Genomic DNA, 26,398 nt, shown 5'->3' on the forward strand with positions numbered 1-26,398 from the left:
TCAGAATCTTACCATTTAAACTCTGTCCTATTTGTGTAGTACCAGAGGCAAAATCCATAATTGAACCACTTAGAGTTCTTGCATCAAATGCTGTATTATCTTCCTCCAAACCATTGATGAAGAAACTGATTTTTGTCTGATGCACCTGCAAGAAATTATCACCATTATCTTAATTACATAGCCTTGTATTTTACCATAACTACATTTCAGCAGTCTTTCTCAAGTTAATTTCCTACTTCACTACTTTCTTCAGTTGGAAAGACTGAAAACAATTTATGTTAATGGCTCAGTGATATATCTGTATGTTTATGTATCTAGATATGAACCGACATATTATAGTTTTGTGCTGTGATTTCTACTATGGTATTTATAGGTATACATAATTTTTTGTCCATATATTTGGCAGTGCTGACCTGCTACACCTTCATAATTTTTGAGAATATGCTGTTTCTTTATATACTAGTTAAATTTGTTATAACCATAATTGGAAAAAACAGAAATGAACACAAAAGGTAGAGATATTCAAAACTAAGTATACCAAAAATGTATAATCTATGGATACAATTCAATTTAAATTACTAATGCAAAATGCTTCCTGTAAACATTTCCTTTATAGTATTGATATCATAGTTGATGATTTTCAGCCCTATTTCCCCAATACAGAATATAAAAACTTGACAATAATATTCTAGGCTAATTAATCAGATAACCTATCAACTCTCTATATCAGAAATCAACAAACCTTCTCGGCAAGCAGCCAGAGGATAAATATTGTCTATTTGCAAACCAAGTGATTTGATTTTGTGATCCAAATGGTCGAGTCACAACTACTCAACTCTGTTTTTCTAATAAGAAAGCAGCCAGAGACAATACATATGTGAGTTAAACATTTGACCAACCAGATTTGTTCCATGGATTGTGGCTAGATGACCCCGAACTACACACTAATTGTGAAATTATGAAGTCATGAAATTGTGTTAGTGTGCAGTGACCCCTGAATAGCCAACTCAAACTGTTCTGCAGACAACTTCCTGGATGGTATTAATACAAAATCTTCGATGATTGCACGTATTTTTGAATAAACAGATCAGCTCTTTGACATCAATTTTAGCCTCTACAAACAGTTCTGTTCAAGTGCTTTTACCTTGAATGTAATAGGAATCATCGGCACTCTAGCAAAGGAGCTAAAGTGGCATACAAAACATGAAGACGGGGGTAGGGATAAAGAGAAATATGTCATCTTGCAGGTGAAAGGTTAGATGCTAACATTTTGATTAAAAATACAAGCAATCATAGCACTCAAATGCTATCCTATTAAAACTTCCTCACAAAATTGATGAAAATAAACAACCATTTTCTAACATCTTTAGAACGTTATGTGAGTGACTGTCTTAACTCTTTTCAACAGCCCTCTTTCTCCAAACAAACAAACCAATCGATCCTGACAATTAACAATATAATTACTTGGGAATAGTAATTCCTCAAAAAGTTATTCAATATGGCTCTGCTCCATACTATCTAACCTGCTTTTATTAAAACCAGGTACTTCCTTAACTCCACTGACTCAAGTTATATTTTACTTAATTATAAAACATAGCCTTGACATAAAGAACTAAAAACACATGCCAACTCCTTGTGGGCCTGCATATATACCTCTGTGCTGGGTAGTAGGGCTGCATTTTTTTTTGCAGCCCATTTTTTACAGCCTGTTACTGTCATTTGGTGTTTGACTGTTATCATTATAAAAGATACAGGCTTTTCTACTTTGTTATTTGTAGCATTATCTCATGTTTTACAACATCTTTGCGCACCATGCAGGCACATGAAATATAACTAGTGAAAAGTTCTCGATGGTATTAATGCATAAAAAAGAATGTGGTTCCATCTCTACTGTCTTTACCCAGCCAAAAGCTGATGAACAGCCAATTTTCCTTTATCACATTAGCACAGCCATGAGGGAAACACATTTGTTCTACTCAGCTACACTAAAGATACTATTACCAATCTAACATATACATGTTTTATATCAGCAGTATTCTCAGAGCATGAGAGAGCCAACAATATATTAACACTAGCATGACAGTTTATTTAAGAAAAGAAAATTGTCTCTGTAGAGGGACAGAAGTTAGAAATGTATGGCTAAATCTCAGTGTCACTGGTCTAATAAAGGTAATAATTCTTAGGCTTTCTTTATAGCAGGTAACACTCCTGTGACAGTTCTGTCATATCATTCAAATAAAAATGTTGTCTTTTACAAGTTTAAGTGCACCTTTATTTTGAGTCAGATAGAAAGCATGTTTTTGATTTTCTATATTCACTGTATTATATCTGTAGTCAAGAGTTCAGGACCTTCTCTTTTTTTATCAACTCATCGCATATTTGCTTAGGAGAAGGATTCCGTGTCACTTGTGGTGAATTCTGGAAGGATGTTTTCATTTTGTTGGTACTTACAAAATGATTGATGATGATCTCAAGCCACTCTCTTCTGTTGCCCCTCCCCTATCAACCACCTTTCTATAAATAAGATTAAATCTTCTTTGGTGTTCTGTATCATGTTTTATATTCCAAGATTCTCTTAACTACTTTGCAGTTCTGGTCTGGGGCCCCATCACACCAGAACTGGGAAGACGAGGAAGCGCTTTGCAATAGCTCATTCTGAGGAGCCCCTTGCCAGTTATCTAGAGGAATAGGAATATGTGTGGTGGAATTTCTAATTTGTGAAAAAGAAAGCTTTCTGCTGAAGGAAACTTCACACCTATCTCATTTTCCACCCCTTGAGGATTGGAGGAGTTCGTACATGTTTATTGGTGTGGCTTGAAGGAATGAATTGGCAAAGCCAGTAGCTGTAGAAAGGCCTTAAGTCCCCTCAATAAGAGATTTAAAGAACACACTGGAAAGAAAATAGAGGGGGGCAGGTCATTCACAACCCTTCATTTTCTTAGGGTTTCATATTGTATTTTAATTAATTTTTAGGCCAAATTCGTGTCCCTGTGATCGTCTGTACTCATTCCTTTGAGCACAAAAGTGTATTCGATTTTTTTAAAAAAGAATACTTAACCATTCTCTTGTCTTATCAGAGAGGTGTATAATTCCAGAAAGTCACACAATAGCTGAGAAGCTGCTGAGAAAAAAATGCAATCAAGTCCACCTGGACAGGTGTATCCTAATTGTCAATCATCTGCTCCATTGGAATGCCAGATCTTTGTTGCTTTTCTACTCCTGTTGGCTACCAAAAATCCAAAAAAACTCCCAATTCAGGCTGGGAAATAGACAGAACATCTATGCTAACTTCCTCAGCACAGAAATAATTTCCTTGTTGCCTCTAACCTTCTGATTTCAATTTAATTCAATAAAGCATGAACCCAGCACTCAAACTGGCTCTGTACATTATACCAGGAAAATAAAGCCATGATCCTTTCTCTCAAGGAGTTTGTATGTATGAATAATTTTAATACACTAGGGAGTGTTTGCATCACTATAAATGATGATGGTTGCTTTTGATTTAAGTACTGACACAATGCAGTTAATAAAGGGTTATCTTTTTCAAAGGGTTGCTTTGAGCAGTTTGGCCTTAATCCTTTCATGTATTGTGCCTAATATGATTCTGGACCGTTTCTAAGGGACTTCTCTTTTAAGGACCAACTTACAGGCCTCTTAGAAATACCACTTTCATTCATTTAAAGAGTTTCATTTTGAAGCAAAACTTTTTTTTTTTTTCTGAGAGAAAGCTAGTGAGTATGAGTGCATGCACACCTACAGACAGGGGAGGGGCCGACGAAGAGGGAGAGAATCTAAAGCAGGCTCCACACCCAGCACAAAATTCAATGCTGGACTCAAACTCACGAACCGTTGAGATTATGACCTGAGCTGAATTCAAGAGTCAGATGCTTGACTGACTAACCCACCAGAGGCCCCTAACACAAAACTATTTTAAGAATTTTGAATGGGGGTGTCTGGGTGGCTCAGTCAGTTAGGCATCTGACTTTGGCTCAGGTCATAATCTCACAGTCCATAAGTTTGAGCCCTGTGTCAAATTCTGGGCTGACAGCTCAGAGCCTGGAGCCTGTTTCGGATTCAGTGTCTCCCTCTCTCTCTGCCCCTCCCCTGCTCATACTCTTTCTCACTCTCTCAAAAATAAACATTCAAAATTTTTTTAATTTTGAATAATAATTTTATAGATAATATAAATTGATTTGGCAACATATCTTGAATTCAAATTCGCCCTCAAAAAATAATGATGATACAAATATAAAGATCATCATTTTGAATACTAAGAAATTCAAACAAAAAAAACAGTGATATGAATCTGAAGGGAAAACTTTGTGGAGGAAATACGTCTTGGACTTTCTGAAATAGAAATTGCCCTGAAATAGAATTTCTATTTCTAGGTTAACCAAGGCTTTGCAAAAAAAAATTCTACTATTCCATCTATAATTTTTTAAGCATAAGGAAGGCAATTTATTCTAAAAACTCCATAAGTTATTTTTAAATATCACATGTATAGGGGGTGCCTGGGTGGCTCAGTCAGTGAATCAACCAACTCTTGACTTCATCTCAGGTCACAATTTCTTGGTTCGTGAGATCAAGCCCCACATCAGGCTCTGCACTGATATTGTAGAGCCTTCTTGGGATTCTCTCTCCCTCTCTACTTCTCCCCACTTGTGCACAAGTGCATATGTGCGCACATGCTCATACGCTCTCTCTCAAAACAAATAAACTTTAAAAATAAATAAACGATGGGGCACCCAGGTGGTTCAATCATTTAAGCATCCGACTTTAGCTCAGGTCACGATCTCACAGTTCCTGGGTTTGAGCCTGGCATCGGGCTCTGTGCTGACAGCTCACAGCCTGAAGCCTGCTTCAGATTCTGTGTCTCCCTCTTACTTTGCCCCTCCCATCCTCATGCTCTGTCTCCCAAAAATAAACATTAAAAAATAAAAATAAATAAAAATATTACATGTATGTTTTGCCTCCTAGCTAAGCCTATGTGGGATGTCCCTTTTATTGTTTACTATCTGAAACCAAATGTATTCTGAGGTTTTCCCTTACTTATCCCATCCCAATTTTATCTCTAACTAATCATCAACGGCAAACCCCAACCAACTGGAGAAGTCTCCTTCCCTGTCTGATGATAGCACAATGCTTCTTTCCATCTCTGTGTTTTGTCCAAGCTATTTTGTATGGGAATTACCTTGCTACTTCCTTTCCTCTACCTAAATTTTTAGTACTTTTCCAAACATATCTCAAGTCCTGTATCTTCCAATAATCATTTTCCACCTATATCAGCCTTATAAAAGTGTTCATATATAGAAAAATATCAGCATGTTGGGCATTACAATGTTTATGTATATTTTTCCTTTTTATCTTTACAACAATCCAACAAAGGTTTGTTATTACCTCTATTTTAAAAATAATGAAGCTGAATCACAGAGAACTGAAAACAAAAAGGTTACATTATTCAAGGTCACATAGAAGGTTGACTGGTTCCAGAGGCTGTTTTAACCAATTTTTGTTAGTCAGATACACCCAGTCAGCATTTTGAAGTCACAGCCCTCTCATGTGTCAGAGCCATCCATGAATCTCTCTGCTGTAACTCCACACTGATGATTCCAGCTTCGTGTCAAACACCTTCCACAATAAGGGGAACAGCCCCTATGAACTACACAATCACTTGTCTTTCTTCTGACACTGTCCTGAATGTATATACTCACTTTGCCTTGTTCAGTTCTCAGATTGTCCTTCTGAAGTGGTCCTAACCTCAAAATGAGGACACGGAAGTTTAACTGCAGACTTGGGAACCCTTTCATCTTTAACAGCTTTTACTAGTATAAATGATTAAACTAAAGAATATTTCCTTATAACATCGACTCATAAGGCTCAGCACTAACTACGGAAGCCACCCCAAGCTAATCCAATCCCTTTTCCATGTGAAAGCTCACATATGTAAAGAAAGATGTCGTTTTTCTTCTAAATCTTCTTCAGGATAAATGTGTTTCGTTTGAGTGGTGTTCTAAATATGACATGGTTTTGGGTCTCTCTCTTTTTAAAATGTGGCTCCAGAAATACTCCAATCTCTACTTGTGATTTGACTTGCCAAATTGAAACAGGATTATCACCTTAATATAATCCAGAATTGCATGCTAGATTTTTGGCAATGACATCACACAGCTAAAACTGATAAATTATTAAGTTGAACTGACTATTCACCATAATACTAAGTCTTTACCTTTGGACATCACTGCCTAAAGCACATCCACTCCATCCTGTGTATATGCAGTTAGTTTGATGGACCCAAGGACAGAAATTTATATTTATCCATGTTATATTTCATCTTGTTAGTTTCAGCCCATTGCTCTAGGCTGTCAAAATCTTTTTGGACGCTTTGTCTGTCATCAATGTATTTGCCATCTTCCAAGGCTTGTGTCATTTGCAAATTTGATGAGCGTGCTCTACGTGCTGGGCAGAAGCTCAATAAAAACTAATTGATTGATTGTCTAATTGATACTCCAAAAATAAAACCACCAATCTACACTGTTACAATTCTAGGCAGAAAAGTCACCATTTTCTAACAGATAAATGTGTCATACAAGGATTCATCACCTTTAGAGAGTGACCTTGTTTACTAATGTGAGTTTTTATATGATTATAAATACTCCAGTCTATTAAATATTCCCTACTAAACTACATGTTTACAAACTATGAATAAAAGAGTTGAGGCGATTATTCAGGGAAGGTTGATATGGCACAAAGTAATCACTTGGGCTGCCCTCGAAAATTAGGAATGCACATGTACTCCCATTACTGGTTTGATTCAGTGAACAACTGCTTATATTTTCATTCCCTTTGACCATATGAAAGATGCCACAGGGAAATAACTTCATACACAGATAAGTTTTTCAAAGATTTTTCTTGTTTTTGTTTCCACTTTTCATTTTCCACGAGCTTCTATGTTTTATTTCAACATTTACTCCTCTCCTGGTCTCTTCTCCCATCCACCTGTCTTTCCTTCCCTTCTCCTCCTATCCCTGTCCCCTATACATACCCACTTTTGTTTTCGTTCCTCTCTGAGTAACCCAGACAAGCCTGGTCCATGATGTGATCTGTGCCTAAACGTATTACATTATCCCTCTATGTGTGCTGCTTTGCATTTGCTTTCTCCCCTTGTCTACTAAAGCTCTCTGTATACTGCAACCTCATACAAACAAGCCTTCAGTTTACTCCATCTCTAAAAATTTAACATAAGAATATAAGTGATTTTACTCATCCTATTTTGACTGGGTCTGAAGCTCTTATGGCCACTTCTTCCCAAACTTTAAATTCCTCTCCTTTTCTCTTAAGAAAAAATAAAAAGCAATTGATTTACATAGAGATGTGACAGAAAATCTGTCAGTGGCCTGATTTATTGTTGATTTCCTAGCGAATGGGGATGGAGCCAGCCCATTTTCTGTAGATACTGCCTAGGAATATTTAACACACATTCCACATTAAGAATGTTTTTTGTGTACAGATGATCACAGTCTTTTACACGCTCAATTATCTCAGTATCTCAATGGTTCCTTTTTCTATTTTATCTACACAAAACAGATTATTTCCAATAGACTTAGCTGTGAAACAATCTTAGTAATCTTTTCAGTATTTTATAACCCAGAATCTAGAAGTTATTTGTTATACCTATAATTACTTCTCCTTAAAAATAAGTCAACTTCTTTTGTCTTTCATGTTTAGGAAGGAAGCCACTCATCAAATCTCTCATGGAAAACCATAGCTTTTTTGAAAATGGTTCTGTTTATTTTAATACTTAATAACCACATTATAATATGCAAAGTGCTATGCTACTCATAAGTGATATCTAAAACACAGATCTTTTCCACAAGGAATTTACAGTCTGTAATTGAAATGGGCCTATAAAAATACTTCCAATGCAAGGTGGCAAATGCAAGAAAGTAAATATGAATAAAGTGCTTAAAGACAAATATGAGAAACAGATACAATTCTAGAATTCTGCTCCTCCAAAAACATTTCCCTCCATCCCACAACAGTGGTATTCCTCAAATGAGTTGTCTATATTTGTTTTGTCTAGTTTCTCTTTCCTCATTCTCTCTGTAATGCACTCAATTAATAGTTCATTTTTACTCCTTAAAAAAACTCTCTCAAAATAATAGGTAAGTTGCAAGAACAGAATAATACTTCTTTTCTGAAACACTTGAGGTTAAATTTCAGACACACACCATTATCCCTGCATACTATAGTACACTATTTAAAAAGAAAGACACTCTACGTAACCACAGTACAATCATCAAAATCAGAAAATTAACACTAATACATCTCTACCATCTTATCTTCAGACACCACTCAAGTTTTGCCTATTGTTCCGAAAATGTCCTATATGGATAAGCTAACTAAATAAAATTAAAATTCTGTCCTGTCCAGAATTAGGTGTTGCATTTAGTTGTGATGACTTGTAGGACTCCTTTGATCTGGAACAATTCTCCCATCTTTCCTTGACTTTCTTGATCTTAACACTGTTGAAGACTATAGTTATTTTGTACACTGCTGCTCAATTGGGGTTTGCCTAATATTTTCTCATGTTTAGATGCAGATGATTCAGGAATCATTGCATCTTATCATGTATTACATAATTTCTATTTGTTCCATTACTGATGATGACTTTAATCATTTGAATGAACTTGTATCTGTCAGGCTTCTCCATTGTAAAAATACAAAATTTCCCTTTGCAATTAAAAAGCATTTTTGAACTTATATTGAGACTGTATAAATATCCTGTTTCTAATTAAATTTTCATTATTTCCATGTATTTCTATGTGTGTAGACTCATGAATCTGTATGTTATTCATTGGTATATAATACTCTCAATATGCATTTCAATGCTTGAGTTGTTGAGACACTAGAGGCCCCATAAGCATGGATTCTGTGTCACATTGACACATCCTCTTAATTCTTTGATTATCCCCTTGCTTTCTCACACAAGGTATTCCAGGATCATCTTTACTACCCTGCCCTGGCATCAGCCATTTCTCCACGAAATCCTGGTTTAAGATGAATGACTTTGAGGAACAAAGATCATTGCTAAGTTATACGCATGCCATTTGGATGTTATATTCCCAGACCCTACCTCTCCCTGTCAGTGGATAGAGTTAGGGATTATAAAGGTACACAGATGAATAGATAGACTTTAGAGATACACACATCCACATTTACTTCTATATTATTTTATAGCAATATATAGATGTGCGCACGTACACACATACACACACACATGAAATGAGATTATATTGATGAATTCGACTCTAATCCAACACCGTAGGATTCATTCTAATTTTCCCTCTTTCCATATTTGTAACTTCCTTCTCTGAAAGGGAGAAAACTGCCACCCCTTATCCTCAGGCTGTATACATATTTGATCAATAACTAATATCCAGCTGTCATGGCACCCCTGCCCCCAAAGACCTGTCTTTATCACACTCAGGTCCTGACATCTGTGCCCAGGTACTTAAAGCATTCCTCCAACCACTCAAGCTCTAACACTCCAACATTTTTATGCCCATAACATCATCACAACTCCATTGTCATGCTCACCAATGATTTTCATGAGGCTAAAACCAAATAGTACATTCCCAGTTTTCATCTTATTTGAAACATCAGCATTTGACAGGGCTGACTGTTCCCTCCTCCTTGAAACTCATATGTCATTTGGCTACAAATACAAGCTCTCTTAATTCTCCTCTTATCCCTCAGGCTGATCTCAATCTCCTTTGCTAGGATCCCCTTCCTGGGGCTATAAATACAGAAGCACGCCAAGATTAGGTCCTTGCTCCTCTTTCTCCTACACATAAAAGTTGTTCCTTGAGAATAGCATCTTATCTCAATGCTTTCAATAGCATCATTAGGTTTATTATTCCTGTTTATCTCTATCTTAGACTTCTAATCTAGACCCCTACATCCATCTTTGTATTCAGCATCTCCTCTTGGAAGTCTATTAGGATTTCAAACATAAATATTACAAAATAGAGCTCTGCTCTTATGTCCCAACTTCCTTCTTCCACAGCCTTCCCCCACATTGAACACTGCAACTTTTTTTCTTCCAGTTGTTTAGCCCCAAATCCTTGGAGTCCTCCTCGACTCCACTCTTTCCCTCCTGCCTTTCAACTACTCCATCAAATCCAGCAAATCTAGAGGTTCTACTTGCAAACTACATTCAGAGTCTACTCAGTGCTCATCACTCCGCTTGCTGCAACTCTGGCCCAAGCCACGGCCACCCGTCCTCTGGATTTTTACAGTGGCCTCTCCACTACCTCCCAGCAGGCCTCCCAAATTTAGTATGTGTTCCCATTCAGTATATTCTCAAAAATAGTAGTCCCAGGATTCTTGCTAAAACAGAGCGAATTGTGTCACTCATTTGCAACACAAAAACAAAAACAAAAACGAAACAAACTTCAATGAGTTGTTACCCTGTATAAAAGTTAAAGTGCTACAAAGCTACTACCCAATCGGGCCCCTTGTTACCTCTGGCTTATTTCCTATTAGTATATTCCTGTGCTTTGTGTTGAAGCTATACTGCCTTGCTCAAACATTCCAGGAATTAATTTTCCTCAGTCTATGTATCTTCTTTTCTCTCTACTTACCATTATTCCCACAGCCACCTGCTGGCCCATTTCCTCATCTCTTTCAAATATTTCCTCAGATGTTACTTTAGCAAACCTTTCCTTGCTACCCTATGTAGAACTAGAACTCTGAATCCTTACTCACCTTTTTCCTATATGATTATTCCCTTTATCTACCTTAACTTGAATATGTTATTTACTTTTCTTTTTATTATCAGTCTCCTTTCCAAGCCTGTAATATAATCTCTGTGATAGGAGATTGATTTGTCTCTTTTTGCTGTTTTGTTCACTGATATTCCCTCATTCTCCAGAACACTAACTAGCAACTATTGAGTACCCATTAAATTTTCATTAAATGAATGAAGCTTCCTCTAAAATAACTCTTGAAGGATTAAGAGGGGTTAACAAAGTACTGAGTGGTAAAGAATAGTAGAGAAGAGACTTGTAGGAGGAGAAAAACACAAGAAACAAGAAAATGGAAAGAGCCTTAAATTTACTCCAAGCCTTCCATTCATGCTGATCAATCTTCATTCTTTACATTGTTTCCTTTTAATATGTTGAATTTAAAATCATCTTCCTCACTTTTCCTCAAATACGTTCCACCATTTAAAATTTCTTTAAATTGTAATGTTAAAGTTGCAAATCACTAAGTCAAATTATGCTTGAAAGAGGATGAGAAAAATGGTGAACATTAGGTTTCTGTTTATGCTTTCAGGGAATAAGCCAAAGCCCTGCCAAGAGATGTGTTCTCACTCTTGACCCAAAGTCAGGAGGGCCATCAATCAAACCCTCAACATGTGGACAGATATATAGGAAATCATTTCTGTGTACAGTCCAAAACTAAACTTCATGCCAGTACTCAACTGACAACTTAAAGATCCTGAGCAGTAATTTGTAAGCTGAAATAGAGTCCTGTCATATGAATGAAACAGAGATAAAAATGCCCACTTACACTATGCACAAGTTACCATTACTAAAATCTTCAACAAAGGTAGACTAGTCCATCAAATAATGAACACATTAGTTACAAATTTTACATTCTTCAAAGTGCCACCTGTCTTCCAGGCTTTCTATGTTCTCCTAGATTTTTTTAGCACCTTCAGTGGTGCTGAGCAAATTTATTAAGAATGAGCCTCATAAAGTAAATGAAGAAGAGCTATTTGGGGGCAATGGAAAAATAGGAATCTCTTTAACCTCCTTTAAGTACTGTATCATAAAATCTGATGTGAATGGCTTGGTCTTTAAAGACATTCTAGAATTAAGAATAAGGTCTTCAGAGTGACTCTTGTTTAAAGGTGGTGCTCTCTGCCCTGAAACTGGTAAGAGAGTAATTGTCTAAGCAGTTTTATCCTCCATCAGTAATGGAGAAGCATGCACATTTAATTGGGTTGAGACAAAAATAATGACACCAGCAAATAGGCATTTTTTTAAGGTAAGAATTATATCAGCCCTAAAAACAAAGTATCTATTTCTGAGTCAAATGCAGGACATTCAGCACTTTCTCTTACCCACTTGACAACAACAATAAAATATCATCCATTTGGGCAAAATAAATGTATATTTTCATTACCATCTGAAGAACCTCCTATTAGTAACTGGATTACAAGAGTCAAGGAGCACTCTTGAAAATAATATTCATTTTGTACTTTTATAATTAATATTTATTCAGTTCAATTCTTACATATTTCTTCCCAAGCCATTTTCCCCTGAGGAAGCAGCACCTGTCAAAAAAATCTGTAAATTGGCGGGGTTGTGTATTTAGAAATAGATCATCTCTTTTTGGAAAACCTGAATTAGCCTTTTCCAAGCATTGGCAGGCCTCAGAAGTATGAGGTCCAGGATAAAGACTGTGTTGGGAGGAAATATCTGCATGGTCTTTTTACTTATTAAAAAGAAAAATAAGGTTATAACTGTTTTCAGTACATCTTTAGGAATGGTGAACCAAGAACAAAGGTAGGAAATAATAGAGGAAGGGATTAAAAGTTAAGGGTGAGAATTCTAAGGCTTCCAACATCTGCTATAGAAAAACTTAACCTAATGTCCAATGTCTCTCACATAATACTTGCATCCAGGATATTTCTCTGAGGCTTTGAATCTCCTAATACCTGTAACAGTGGATATTTGTAGAATGTTAGTAGTATAGCTCTACTTTCTTCACATTTGCCTTTGAATTATAATATTTAAATATTTGATTTAAGTTGAGATGTTTGGACTTGAGACCTTTTTCTAGCATAGGTTGTAGGGATGAAAAATTGTACAATATTCTTAGTCTTTATTTTTATGTAGATCTCAGCTTACATACTGCCACCTTAGGCAGACCCAAATAAATCACCCAATAGCTTGCTATGTTATTCTATTGTAATCATTTGGAAACTACTTTCCTCTCAATATATTTCTTTTTAGTTTTTTTTCTCCCCCACCATCCCTCAACAGATGCATGTCCGGGTACATACGTGCACGCACACACACTCACATACACTTAACATCAGCTCTGATCATTTCACTGCACTCACCCTAGCTCAAGCCTTTTTGACTTGAAGACATTTCCTTTTGCGACTCTAACATAACTTTTTCTATCCATGAGTTTCCCCCCCTCATCCACTCTCTGTTTTCATCTCTGATACTTCGAGTGTGTGTGTTGGGGGGGGGGGTTGTTGGATCTCTGTGGACATGATTGTCTTCACTTTAGACTGGATCCATTAATTCAAAGCAAGTGTAGATATGCAGTACAACTCCTTTTCTTGGCACAGGGACTCCCTTTCATCCAAGTGGCAACAGTCTGCCTTCATCTGGCCCAGAACCTGCACCCTGTGCTCGACACTGAAGTCAGATGTCTCCACTGCCTGATGAGCACTCACCCACGCTGTCACCCTAAGTGCTGTCTGCCAAGTCATGACCCTGGCCCTCTGTCCAATACGCTTACTTATGCTACCCACAACACAGTCCTCTATTCTCCCCCAGCTCTCCCAACTGTGTGTATTTTGGGCTGAGCTTTCTTTTGCCAATCTAATCTCATCTGCTTTATACTTTCATTGGTTCCTAAAACAAATGTCATAATCATTGTAGGATGGGACAGTAACATTTTTGATCAGCTGCTGTTACATTTGAGTGAGCTAGAATTGTAAGTCCCTTTCTCTAGAAAAAAAAATAACAGCAAGGACCTGATAAACTAATTGTAAGAAATGAATATATGTACTGCCTAAGTACCTTATTTGTAACGCACTTGAGATCTCAAAATTTCACTCTACCATTAGGCTTTCACACTGCTCAGAATCAGTGTCTAAGTCATTTGTACCATTAGACCAGCTAGATGACAGCAAGTTGTCAACAGAATCCGCAAGGATTTCTCTGAGGAACTAGAGACTTACAAGGGGGAGGAAGTGTCATTCCATCTGAAGCCAATCATTACACCAATGGACCTAAAAGCTAGAAAGGTTCTATTTCTCTGAGGAAAATAAAACAATTGGAAAGCTTGAGTATCCAATCAAACAAATTACATTTACCTCCCTAGAGGACTGCACCACTTGTGCTCTAACCAGAATTTAGAAGGAATATATATTTTAATGGACAAGCTTAGCACAGGATACTACAAAGGAACAGAAAACAGAATTAATAAAACTGATATATAATTGAACTAAGAAGCCACACAAGTAGAAAACTCAATCTTACTTGAAGTAACATTTTATATGAACTTAAATCTAAGCACTGTCATTTAAAACTAGATACTTACGGAATTAAGGGAAAAACTGGTAAGAATTCCAGTTTTATTTTGGATTTTCATTAATGATCTGCAAGAGGAGTTAGACTGTTAATGAAATCCACAGACAACACTAAATTGATAGGTATTGCAAAATGTCTGAGAAATAACACAAAGGGAAATGTAAGAGGTTAGATATTGGGCAGGATCTAAGTATGAGATTCACTGTATTTAAATGGAAGGTCATTCCGAACACACATTTTAAGTAACATCTCTTTCCAAGTAGCTAAAAATGTATATGTGTTACTATCACTACCTTGTGTTTACTGAGAAGGAACACTGTCCCAGACACCAGGGAGAATACAGAGCCAGAATCATGAAAAAATCAGAGGTCAGAAATGTCAAAGGCAGACGAAAAAATAAGTTCCAGGGAATGTGAGAGAAAGCCAATGTCTGTGTCGTTTTTTTCCTTCATACAAAAAGTTAATAAAATGTGTTAGTTTGAGGGAAATTCCAGTTATCCTCTGTGCTCAATTAGTTTCTAACTGCTCTAACAGTTAGAAAAGGCTCAGTATGAGCATATTTGTGGAGAGAAAAGGATATCATTGAATTTGTCAAGAGACAAAATAGGAAAAAAACAAAATCACGAGTTTAGTCACAGCTGTTTAACTGATAGGAGAGAGAACTAAGCTGTACAATCATCATCATCAGGACACTGCAAAGTGATCACTATCATGAAAAAGACAGTTTTGTTCAGGATAAAGAAAGAGGACTTATACATAATTTAGAAAAGTTAAAAATCCTCATTTATCATTTAAAAAATATCTTGAGCTTTTCATTCCATCATTGTCATTGTCATTCTTTACCAAAATCACCCAACTTCGTTTTTTGATATATTTTATTTTTAAAAATTTTTTAATGTTTTTACTTACTTTTGAGAGAGAGACAGATAGACAGACAGCATGAGCAGGGGAGAGTCAGAGAGAGAAGGAGTCACAGGATCTGAAGCAGGCTCCAGGCTCTGAGCGGTCAGCAAAAAGCCCGACGTGGGGCTCGAACCCACAAACCGTGAGATTATGACCTTAGCCGAAGTCAGACGCTTTAACAGACTGAGCCACCCAGGCACCCCAATAGATTTATTTTATTAAACATCAACCATGCATCAGACATTTTGCTGTGATTGTCACCTAGAAATGAAAAAGGTATTTGTGTTCAATAAACTCAAGCCCTACCTAATGTAAAATCTACCTAATGAAAAACATCATACAACGAATGTTTTCTAAAAAGCAATAGTATAGGAGCCGATAGGAGAAAAAGAGGATATTGGAGTGGTTTTTATAAAGGAAGTAGCATTTTACTGGTCACTGAAATATGTATATAAGAGAACTGGGGGCGAAGAGGGAAGAGAAAGGTACAAGGCAGAGGAAACTGAGTAAATACAGGATGAAGAACTTGAAAGCAGACCATGAGGTACATGGTTTTCAGAGACTCAGACTCTGGTTAAAGCTCAAGGGATATAGAAGGACAATGAGGCTACAATGTACAGCCCAGCAAATGCTGAACAGTCTTGAAAGCTTTGCTAGGAAAAGGGGCGGGGTAAGTGGGGAGGGAATATTCATAAATGGATTGCAATAAACAGTTAAGGAAGGCTCCTTTCAGCCTTCTAGCTCCTACTTGCAAGCCATGTTGTAAATAACATTCAAAACTTTACTGCTTTTCACCTTTACTGTTCCTCTAATCTCTAGCTTACCAATGAAACTCTCTCAGTCTCCCATTAATTTTCCTCAGAAACTTTATTTTTCCTTGAGTTTTCTCTTGCTACATATTCGACTGATTAATCCTTCTCATGTGTAGTATTGTCCTATTTTCCAAATCTCTTTATTCCAATACTGGATGATGTCACCATTCACACACTCAAAAAATAATTTTTGAGAAATGACCACTAAGACCTGACACCAAGCCCTGAAGGGAATAATAGTAAATATGGTCAATTCCTAGACCTAAAGCCCTATGTCTAGTGGAGGATACAAATAAAGAATACGGAGTTATTTTGTACAAAGGAGAGAATATAAGGTACATAGGATTCCAGAAAGCATACATTTGTTCTGTCTATGAAGGTAATAGGATACAATTTTAAAAAAGATAAAAATATAAATATCAGAAACACTTGTAAAGCTAATATCAATTTAATAAAGAACTTGGTTATAAGGAGAAGTTATAAGACTCATCACTTACAATACCTAAATTTGATTTTCCTAAGCTATAAAGTATTAGATTATAGAGTAATGCCACTACCATTTTGTCAGCCAAAAAACAGCATGAAATCCCTTTTTAACAATTTAGTTTCCATTTCTCATTTCACAATTTAGTATTGTACTGCTGACCTGATCTTCAACGTAGATAAACTTGTTCAAATGGAATATTCCATGCAAATTAAAATAGCCAAGACCAAAATTGTTGGATTTAAATGGTTTTATCCAGATGCTGAACACTTTATAATTATTAAACAAGAAGATTTGGGGTACAAATTTGTTTTAATATAGTACATAGTCTCCAGGTGGGCCAAAATGCTTTACAAATTAATGAGGTAGATATTGGCTGTGTAGTGATTTCAGTAGGCAAACATAGAATCTATTAAGTACTCAATAATACCCTTTACAGATCCTCAAACGTTAAAATCTATTTTAAAGCAACACTTCCAAAATGTGTCACAGGGTCTTTAATGCCCTGTGCCACCAGGGACAAAAATAAAGGACCTTATTTTAACATTTAACCTGAAAGGACATTTCAACCCGGCCTCCCTCTTTCCTCCCTTCCCCCATTATTACACTGTCTGAATTAGGTATGAGGCAAAATTCTGGTATGGGAATTCAACTCAAATATCTCGTTGAATAGCATCAGGCTCTCTTGACCCTCTAACCTTCTCTTTTGTCCGAACCTCCTGAGAATCAAGCATGTCACACGGTAACTAGCTTCCCCTTGAATAGCATTATTGGAAAGGTGGGGAAGAAGTCCTTGCCCAGGACTAACTACAGTCTGCCATGATCCAGTGAGCTAGCTATTTAAAGTGAAAAACAGTGAATGTCTACAAATTGAACTCAGTGAATTTAATTATAACCATTATCCTCTCCCCCTGCCCCTGCCAAAAAATCTAGTTTTCATGTGAGATAAGGATGTCCAAAAGGTGTCTCCAACTTGAGAAGTCAGTGACAACTGGATGGCAAGGAATAACACTTTTTCTACAAATGGAATCGTTTTAGTGTTTTCGCTTCTTGAGCGCCATTTTAAGGCAATATGTAAGGATGTCTTCCTTAAGAGTCATCTTTCACTGAAAATTCACTAGTTTTGCATGTTTTGGTTATGCTGCTTTATGGTTATTGGCACCAATAACCAATGAACTCTGTTTCTGCAGTTTTGTGATTTTTCAAAAATTCTTTCCCATTCTTTGGATTTTAATATGTTGACTTAAAATGGAAATTGCAAACACACAAAGGAATTAAGACTCAGAAGATGAATTTCTCTTGTGAATGTAGTGAACAAGAAAACATATCACTTTTAACATAAAAGCAGCTTTCTACACATGTCATGAGGCATTTGCACAGGTCCTTGTTCTCAGTCAGACCCAAATGCAAATGCCATGTTAACAGAGAGAGAAATCAAAGAATGACATTGGAGGACAAGCCAGAGCTACAATTTATCTGCATAACACTCAACAGTCCAATGGCAACTTCTAAGCTGCTGACACCACTCGCTGAAGCTCCTGCCAAGGAGACTCCTGCTGCTTTTTCTGTGAGGAAATTCCTGCCTCATGTAACTTATTATGCAAGTCTTTCCCTGCTTCCCAATAGATATTCTTCAAACCATCAAAGGGGTAGTGAAACTACTGCATTTAAAGGCATATCAATTTTCATTTTATATGATAATTTTTCACAAAGCTATATGCAATTGCAGTACAAGGGGAAGAATAGGAAAAGTAGTGGCAGAAACAGAACAATTAAAAGGAACTGTGGACCCCTTTCTTGAGCATGTAGCACAAGTGAGAAGGGGGAAAGGCTCTGGGATGAAACTGACCAATTTGTAATTGACAGCTTTCATTTAAAATCTATGAATCCCAAGTCATCCCCCTCTACCAGATCCCACATACATAAGAATAATATTGGGACCAGGGCACCGAGGTGGCTCAGTCAGTTCAGTGGCTGACTCCTGGTTTTGGCTCAGGTCATGCTCTTGCAGTTTTGTGGGTACGAGCCCCACATTGGGTTCTGTGCTAACAGTTCAGAGCCTGCCTGAGATTCTCTCTCTATAGATATAGATATAGATAGATAGATATAGATATAATCTACTGCCTCCCCCACTCATGCGGTCTCTGTCTCTCAGAATAAGTAAACTTTAAAAAAATGAATAATTTTGGAACCAAGTAAATAAATAAAATCTTGTGCACACTGTTGAGGTTATACACAAATGGACATTGTCATTTATTTATCTCCTGGTGTTTTGAAACTCAGCTGACATTTACAGTGTAGTGGAAACACAAATGACTTTTTAAAGGAAGGAATTGGTCCTATGATAAAAGTCTAGGTCCAGGTTAACTCCGCATACTTCTACCAAGAGATTATAATTCTCCACATCCAGCAACTTACATAGCCTTTCTTTAAGGAATAAATTTACAAACCAGGATATTTCTAATTATAATAAAACAATTTTTAAAGCTAGAATCTTATATGTAAGCATGAGTAAATTCTTAATCTGATATTAACTTCGTAACCTGTTTTCTTTTCACCACTATACACTCTCCATTAATTTCTAAAAGAGATTTACATGCTGATAAGATTTATAGCTAATGGAACAGAAAGTAAGTGCACACCTTAAATAATTGGACTATTTTCTTCAATACAAATATGAGTCACATCCTTAATGAGGAAAGTATGAGATTTCTAAAGGCACTAAAGTCTTGCCTCAAACACACTTCTATTGACCGGAAAACAGTTTTTCTACACACCGTCCCTCCAAAACCATTGGATATGATTTACTTTTTGTTTTAAAATATAGCCAAGCATTTCCACTAAAACTCAGGTGTTGGGTGGACAAAATAATAGTGACTTACATTTACATCTTGCTTCTCAACTGTCAGTACATTTACTGGCTGTCAGTAAAAGAGAAAAATAAAAAACTGACTGTCAGTTTTAAAAGAGAGGAAGAAAGAGAAAGTATGGCAAGAAATGTGGAGGAAATAATTTTGAAAAATATTTTACTGACTTCAGCATGAAGTTTTCTCCTGTGTGAAATGTGTAACTACGTAATTTGAATTGTTTGATGTGTTAAAATCGCAGATTCTAGAAAAGACGGAAATGCAGGAGTAAAACATGTTTGCTTTGCAATTACTGTTCCCAAGCTAGGTTGAGGCTGCTGCAAACACGGCTGCCAGTCACTGAGTCAAATAAAGGGATTCCAGAGCTTTGCAGTGTTGTTTGTACAGAACAGGAGACTTAGGCTCAGATGATTAGATCTATGTGTCCCTTAAATGTCCCAGTCGGAATCTAAATGAATTTAGCTGAAAAGTTGGGACTGTAATAACACAATGAAAAATGAATTCACACCATCCCTGTACCATTTTCCCAAACAAAACCCCCAACCCTTAATTATTTTCCCACCCTAAATATTCAGAAATGGCAGCAAACTTTTTCTTTTATGGTATGTTGGATTATATGTATTTTATAGTTCAATGAAAATGTTTTAGATATGTTAACTTAAATTATATGCCTTTTACAGAGCTAAATATTCTCAAAGGGGATTATTTCTTACCTAAGCTTTGAAGAGAACCCATGGACCCAAATAATAAAAAGTAAAGGAATAAGAGCATAACAAATGAATGTGGATGTATTTTCTTGGTTTTCATAATCACACACCAAATGAAAATTGAAGATTTGAAGTTTATTAAAGATGGGGTAATTCACCCATTGTGTGGGAATTTTCCTGCTATAGACTTGCAATCACTCATCCAGGAGACCTTTTAAAATTCTTCATTACTCATTTGATTTAATGAAATTAAAACTGGATCAGTGGAAGTTATTTTTATTAAAATAACGAAATGGAATCATTATAGCATTCTGTCCAGAGATAACAAGTGGACGGTCAAGAACACCAGCTGGGAATATATTTAAATACAGATTTACACATGCAGTATTAGGGAAGGTAAAAACAGGATATGAAATAAACATTAGGCATCAACTCTAAGCTCACTGTCAAGAGTACGCCCAGGCTTCTAACCACAGAGTTCAGCTGAAGGTAACTATCTGTCAAATGTAATCTGTGCAAGTGAATATGCTTAAGCTGGTGCTATGAATCAACCAAAATTGCTTTGGTCTTATTGACATTCAATTGCAAGAAGTTGCAGCTCATCCAGTCCAATAGACAGTCTGACAACACCAAGAGTGCTTCCAGTGACAGAAGGCTTTAAATATAGATGCAACTATCATCAAAATACACATGGAACTAAACTTTATGATCCTTCATAGCATCTTTTGAAATTGGTCAGTCAGTCATCAACTGGTCAGAGACGCCCCCAAGATCTCATCTCATTGCTCTAACGGCTGCCAGCTTGCTCCGTTAACAAACCATTATTAATCTTTTTAAAAAAATAATGAAAGATTTGATTGACAGGTGAAGTCCTCCTGGATTAGTAGAAGTGTTTCTGTTGCATTGCGCTTAACCCCACTTCTTCACTCCACAGATCTGCCTTTCATCTTTTCTACCATTTGAGACTTGCCCCCAATACATCTTAATAAATAATAACCAGGCATGCATGAAGAAATCCAGAGGGTCAATTTTAGACAATGCCTTGCAGATATTTTTTTGACAAGTATTGCGTTTGCATGAGCACTGCATTATACCAACAAGAGGACTAAGGTGAGTAAGGTTAAATGACTTGCTTAAAGTTGTTTCCCCTTGGGCACTGTGACCTCTCAAGCAGATTCCATGGTGCCCATCTGCTTTTGTTCCTGGTCTTAATCCTACATTGAACAAGCTTTCTATCTATTCTTTTTTCCATCTGTGCATATTGTCAACCAAGAAAAATATGTTGAGTTTCAAACTGCCTGTGACATTCTACTCTCCTCTGTGAAATACCCTCCCTCACTCCATGCCTCACTGGTCTCATCTGTACCTTCTACATTGGGTGACTCATAAAATGATATATTTACAACCTTAGTTCCAGCAAGAACTCAATGGACATAGATGGGTTTATTGATGTTTTAATTTTTTTAACATTATATAATGACTGTTCTGTCCCTCAAAGAGCTTACAGTCTAAGAGAAATTGCACTGTGAAGTCTGTATAGGATATAAAGACAAATGTATAACTTTCTACATTATATATATATATATATATATATATATATATATATATATATATATATAAAACAATCCAGAGTGTAGGCATTTATTGAACTCTTATGCTGTTCTCTTCTTTAGCAACCTGCTACTTCTCGAAGGGTATCTCTACTACTTCCCTCAAGATCTGCCTTAAACTAGGAAGGTACATGAAAATAAATTGTGATACAATGTTAGTTTCCTGTTTAAGGGAAAGGATAAAAGGGAAAGAATAGAAAGAAATTAATATTATAGCAAAATTTTTGGAGAGGTCTGGTTGGGTTTGTCTTTTATGTTTCTACGTATTCTAAAATTTGAAGTATAGAAGTTTCGTGACTTTTAAATCTCATTTTATTCAAAAATTATCTTTCAAAAATGTCAACTGCACCTCACAATGATTTGTTTCTATTCTCCTTCTTGAGGATAAAGTGCATGCATTTACTGTCTTCAGGAACTTCAAGACCTCTTAAAAATATTTTGTACATAGTAGATATTTAGGATCTTTTATAATCATGAGGTTAAAATGCTTTAACCAAGAGGATTTGACTGTTTGCCAGGCAGATGGCCATAAAAGTTCTTTGCTACATAATACATATAGTAAGAGGAGACATTATTTGTCAATCCTGACTTTAACATATGATCTTTCAACACATACTGCAGAACTTGCTCGAATAAGCTACTGTTGTGTTATCAAAAGATACTGTGCCACAAAAACCCTTCCTACATCTGGTAAAAAAGTAAATTTCCTAGACAACCTTTTTTTTCATAATTTTAAAAAGCTATCAGGGCTCCTGGGTGGCTCAGCTTGTTAAGCCTCCTAATCTTGATTTTGGGTTAGGTCATAATCTTGATTTTGGGTCAGGTCATGATTTTGCAACTCATGGGATAGTGAAACCCTGCTTGGGATTCTCTGTTCTTTTCTCTCTGCTCCTCTCCACTCATATGCTCACTCTTATTTCTCTCTCCACCTCCCTCAAAATAAATAAATACACTTTAAAAAATTATCTCACAAAAATTATCTTCCAAAAAATATGTACATTGAAAATCGAATCAGTTTATAAAAATACTAAAATAAATATATAAAACAAGGTAAGAATTTAGTAAGAATTCAATAAATTTCATAAGCCAAACATTTTGCATTCTAGGGGCTGAATAGAATTTGACATCTTAACACTTATTTTTTTCTAAGTATTTTAAATCACTAGTTATTTAACACATGGCTTTTTATTTCTTTTTGGTCAAAAAAGTCTTATAATTGTTGATGTATTCATTTTTTATACAGAAAATGCCAGTCAGAAATATTAATAGATTAAAATATTTATTAAACACTGAAAATTAAAAAGGACGATACAGGTCTTCTGATTCCAACCAAGGTGGAGTAAGGCAACATCAGCCTTTCTCTGCCTGGTAATTGCAACTAAAAACTTTGAATAAAATTCAAAATGCAAATACCTGAGTGTTCTGAAAAATGAGCCAAAGCAAACACATTGTGGAAGGAAGTCAAACCTGGATAATTAAAACTTTCTGATCTGTAAAAGATACTGTTAAAAGAATGAGAAGACAAGTGGCAGACTAGACCAGAGGAACATTTGCAAAACAAAAACGGACAAAGGGCTGTGCGCAGAATACATAAAAGGCCATTGAAGCTCCAATAAGAGAGAAAAAAGAACACAATATTTTTAAATGGGAAGATTTGAACAAATATGTCACCGCGAAAATGCATTGAAAACATAAATGTCGACGCTCTTCACTGTTATCAATAATCAGAGAAATGCAAATCAAAACAACAGCAATACCAATAAATATCTATCAGGAGAATGGCTAGGATGGATGGATGGATGGATAAGACAGATGAAAAAAGGAAAGGAAAAGAAAGATCTCTTCTTGCAGATCATTAATGAAAGTTTGAAATAAAAATGGAACTCTTATTAATTTCCCCTTTTCTTTCTTCCTTTCTCCCTTCATCCCTTCATCTCTTCCTCCCTTTCTCCTTCCTGCCCTTTCTCTTATCAAGTAAGTGCTGGTAAGGCCTCAAAGCAACTGTAGTCTTATATTTTACTGGTGGGAATGCAAAATGACAAAAAACTTTGAAGAAAAGTTTGACAAGAAAGGGGGCCAGCAATTCTGCTCCTAGATATTTACTCAGAAAACAGAGCAGAGGTTGACTGGGTGTGAGGGTGGGAAGAGAAAAGTATAAAGAGCACATGAAGAAATCTTTGGAGACTGCAGAAACTGTTATACACTGACTACATGTATCCAGTGGGCGGATGCCACGGATGCTGCTAAAGTCCCACAGCACACAGAACAGCCCCTACAAAAAATGAACTATCCTGTTCCAAATGTCCATAGTGCAGAGATTGAGAATTCCTTCCCCAAAGCAATTAACCTATTCAGGAATATGACATACACTAATAAAAATTTAAGCACAAACAAAATCCAAACTCTGGGGTAATTTCTAGACATTTCACTTATTGTTTCTAACCACCCACAGCTACATAGATATACACTAGTAGATATTTCCGCATCAGGAAGCAATAACTGGGGGGGGTGGGGCCTGGGTGGCTCAGTGGATTAAGAGTCCGACTTGGACTCAGGTCATCATCTCAAGATTTGTAGGTTTGAAACCTGCATTGGGCTCTGTGCTGACAGCTCGAGCCTGGAGCTTGTTTCAGATTCTGTCTCTCTCTCTGCCCCTCCCCTGCTCATGCACTGTCTCTTTGTGTCTCTCAAAAATAAATAAAGGTTAAAAACTTGAAAAAAAAAGAAACAATAACTGTAGTTTCTCTAGCACTTGTTATAGAAACCCAGATGATTGAGCCACTTAAGAAATATATCAAAAGTTTGTACTAGAAAGACATGTGGTGTGACTCAAGGAAACAGAAAGCCATTCAAAAATAAGTCAGATTGCAAGGATACCTTGAATCAAAAACTTTCTGCATAGGGACTAAGTTCTGATTTTTAGTATCAGGCTCTACAAGCAAACCTAATCTTTTTGTTTATGCTAATTCCAAAAATCCACATGAATTTTCTATGATTCAGTTTGAAATATTACGTAAGATGTGTGTTTGGTAGTATACGTTATCCATGGGAGTATCCGCTGTGCATTTGAAAAATAAGTCGTCTATCATTAGTGCTCATTTACACAAGTGTCAGTGATTTAGGACAGTATATCTAATAGGTTGCAACAAAAATTAACAACAGCTCATAATTATAGATGCTAATTTGAATAAGCTCTCACTAATTAATAGAAGAGTTTATCCTTGGTATTTATTTTAACCATGATCAAGCATTGCTTATTATTTTAATCACTACATGAACCAGTTACACATGGTACAAATGAACATCAAACTACTTATATTAACGCAAGAAACTCCTGGTCATGAGATCTGCAAATAATGATAATCATTCTGCATCCTAATGACTACTTCCTCCACTCACAAATCAAATATAAACCAAGGTGATGGCAACTGGAACACAGAGACAAGTCTTAAGGGTTTATACATAGCTTTTCACACCTAGTGTTTCTTCAAAAAATTATACCTGCAAAAATTAATTGAAATAAAGTAGAAAAAAGGCACAAATTGCATTCTTTCCCCCTAGCTCCATTCCCTGTTTCTTTTGAAACATTAGCAATTTCTCTTTCCCCCGAAGTGTTCATGGCCAGGAAAATGAGCTGAAATGTTGATACGCTGATGCCAAGTTAAATGGCGCCTTTGCACCAAGCCTCCACTTCTAATTGAGAATTCATCTTCTACGTGCCCACATGAAAGGAATGGCTCTCTGCCAGCAGCTGGAGCTGCAATAATCACAGGCAATAAGAGACACACCTTGTTGGTCTAAGTGGTCATTTTACATATATCCAGTCTGATACTTGGTTTAGAAACAACTTCAACCTTGTCTTTGAACAAACCGTTGCTGAGAAACTGGACGGGAGTCCGCACATGTTCACGGCCAGATTTCTCATCAGGACTTAGCCATTAGCCAGTAAGTCCGAACACAGCTGGAATTTATGCCAGGTTTTTGTCTGTAAACAAAACCATGTCTAGTTTTGTCAGAACAGATGCTGCAATGTCTGACCACCATATCTTCTCCCTCTTTTTCCCTTCTACATGCACTTCATTTTTACAAAGGATTCTTTTCCTTCCTTATCATTTGAGCCAATGTATTTTAAATAGAATGAAGAGTTTATACCCCCAAGCATTAAAAACTGATGGTCAAGGTCCTACCGAGAACACCGACGTCTGGTTCTGACAGAGGTGGAGCCGCTCTACCCCTCCCAGGCGCCCCTCTCCGTAATTGAACTGTGGGTATAACACAACAGACAAGCGTCGGACCGCTCTTCAAGGTGGAAGAAGGCAGCGAAAGCCTTAGGAACCTCAGGATTTGAGGAGCAACAGGACAGTAAGTCTCTAAGTTTTCTTATTACTGCGCATATGTTCTAGACAGAATGTTCCAGACGCACCTCCTCTAGAACTGTCAACAAACAGATAAAATAAGTTCTAAGAAAAGTCTACTTCTCCTAGATAAAAGCCCTAAAAAAGGGAACTGCCTTTGCCAATATCTGCCCTATTGTAGCCAATTACCAATGGAAATACCCCTTTCCAACACTACGTTCCTCACCCCCCCCCCTCCCCGCTTCTCTCTCTCTACTTCCAGCTGGGCCCAGCCCCTCAGGGGACTAATCTTTCATCCACCCTTCCACCCAGCAGAAG

At 36.6% G+C, this 26,398-nt stretch overlaps 1 protein-coding gene across 1 annotated transcript in view; it reads right to left on the reverse strand.

The window, feature by feature from the left end:
* The window catches only part of USH2A (usherin), a 697,677-nt gene that overhangs the window by 649,321 nt on the left and 21,958 nt on the right, over positions 1-26,398 (reverse strand). Inside the window, exon 3 of the mRNA XM_029933401.1 lies at positions 13-145. Coding sequence (XP_029789261.1) covers positions 13-145 — 133 coding nt within the window. The remainder of the gene's footprint in view (positions 1-12; positions 146-26,398) is intronic.

This window comes from Suricata suricatta, chromosome 3, assembly GCF_006229205.1.
Source record: "Suricata suricatta isolate VVHF042 chromosome 3, meerkat_22Aug2017_6uvM2_HiC, whole genome shotgun sequence".
NCBI classification, from domain to species: domain Eukaryota; kingdom Metazoa; phylum Chordata; class Mammalia; order Carnivora; family Herpestidae; genus Suricata; species Suricata suricatta.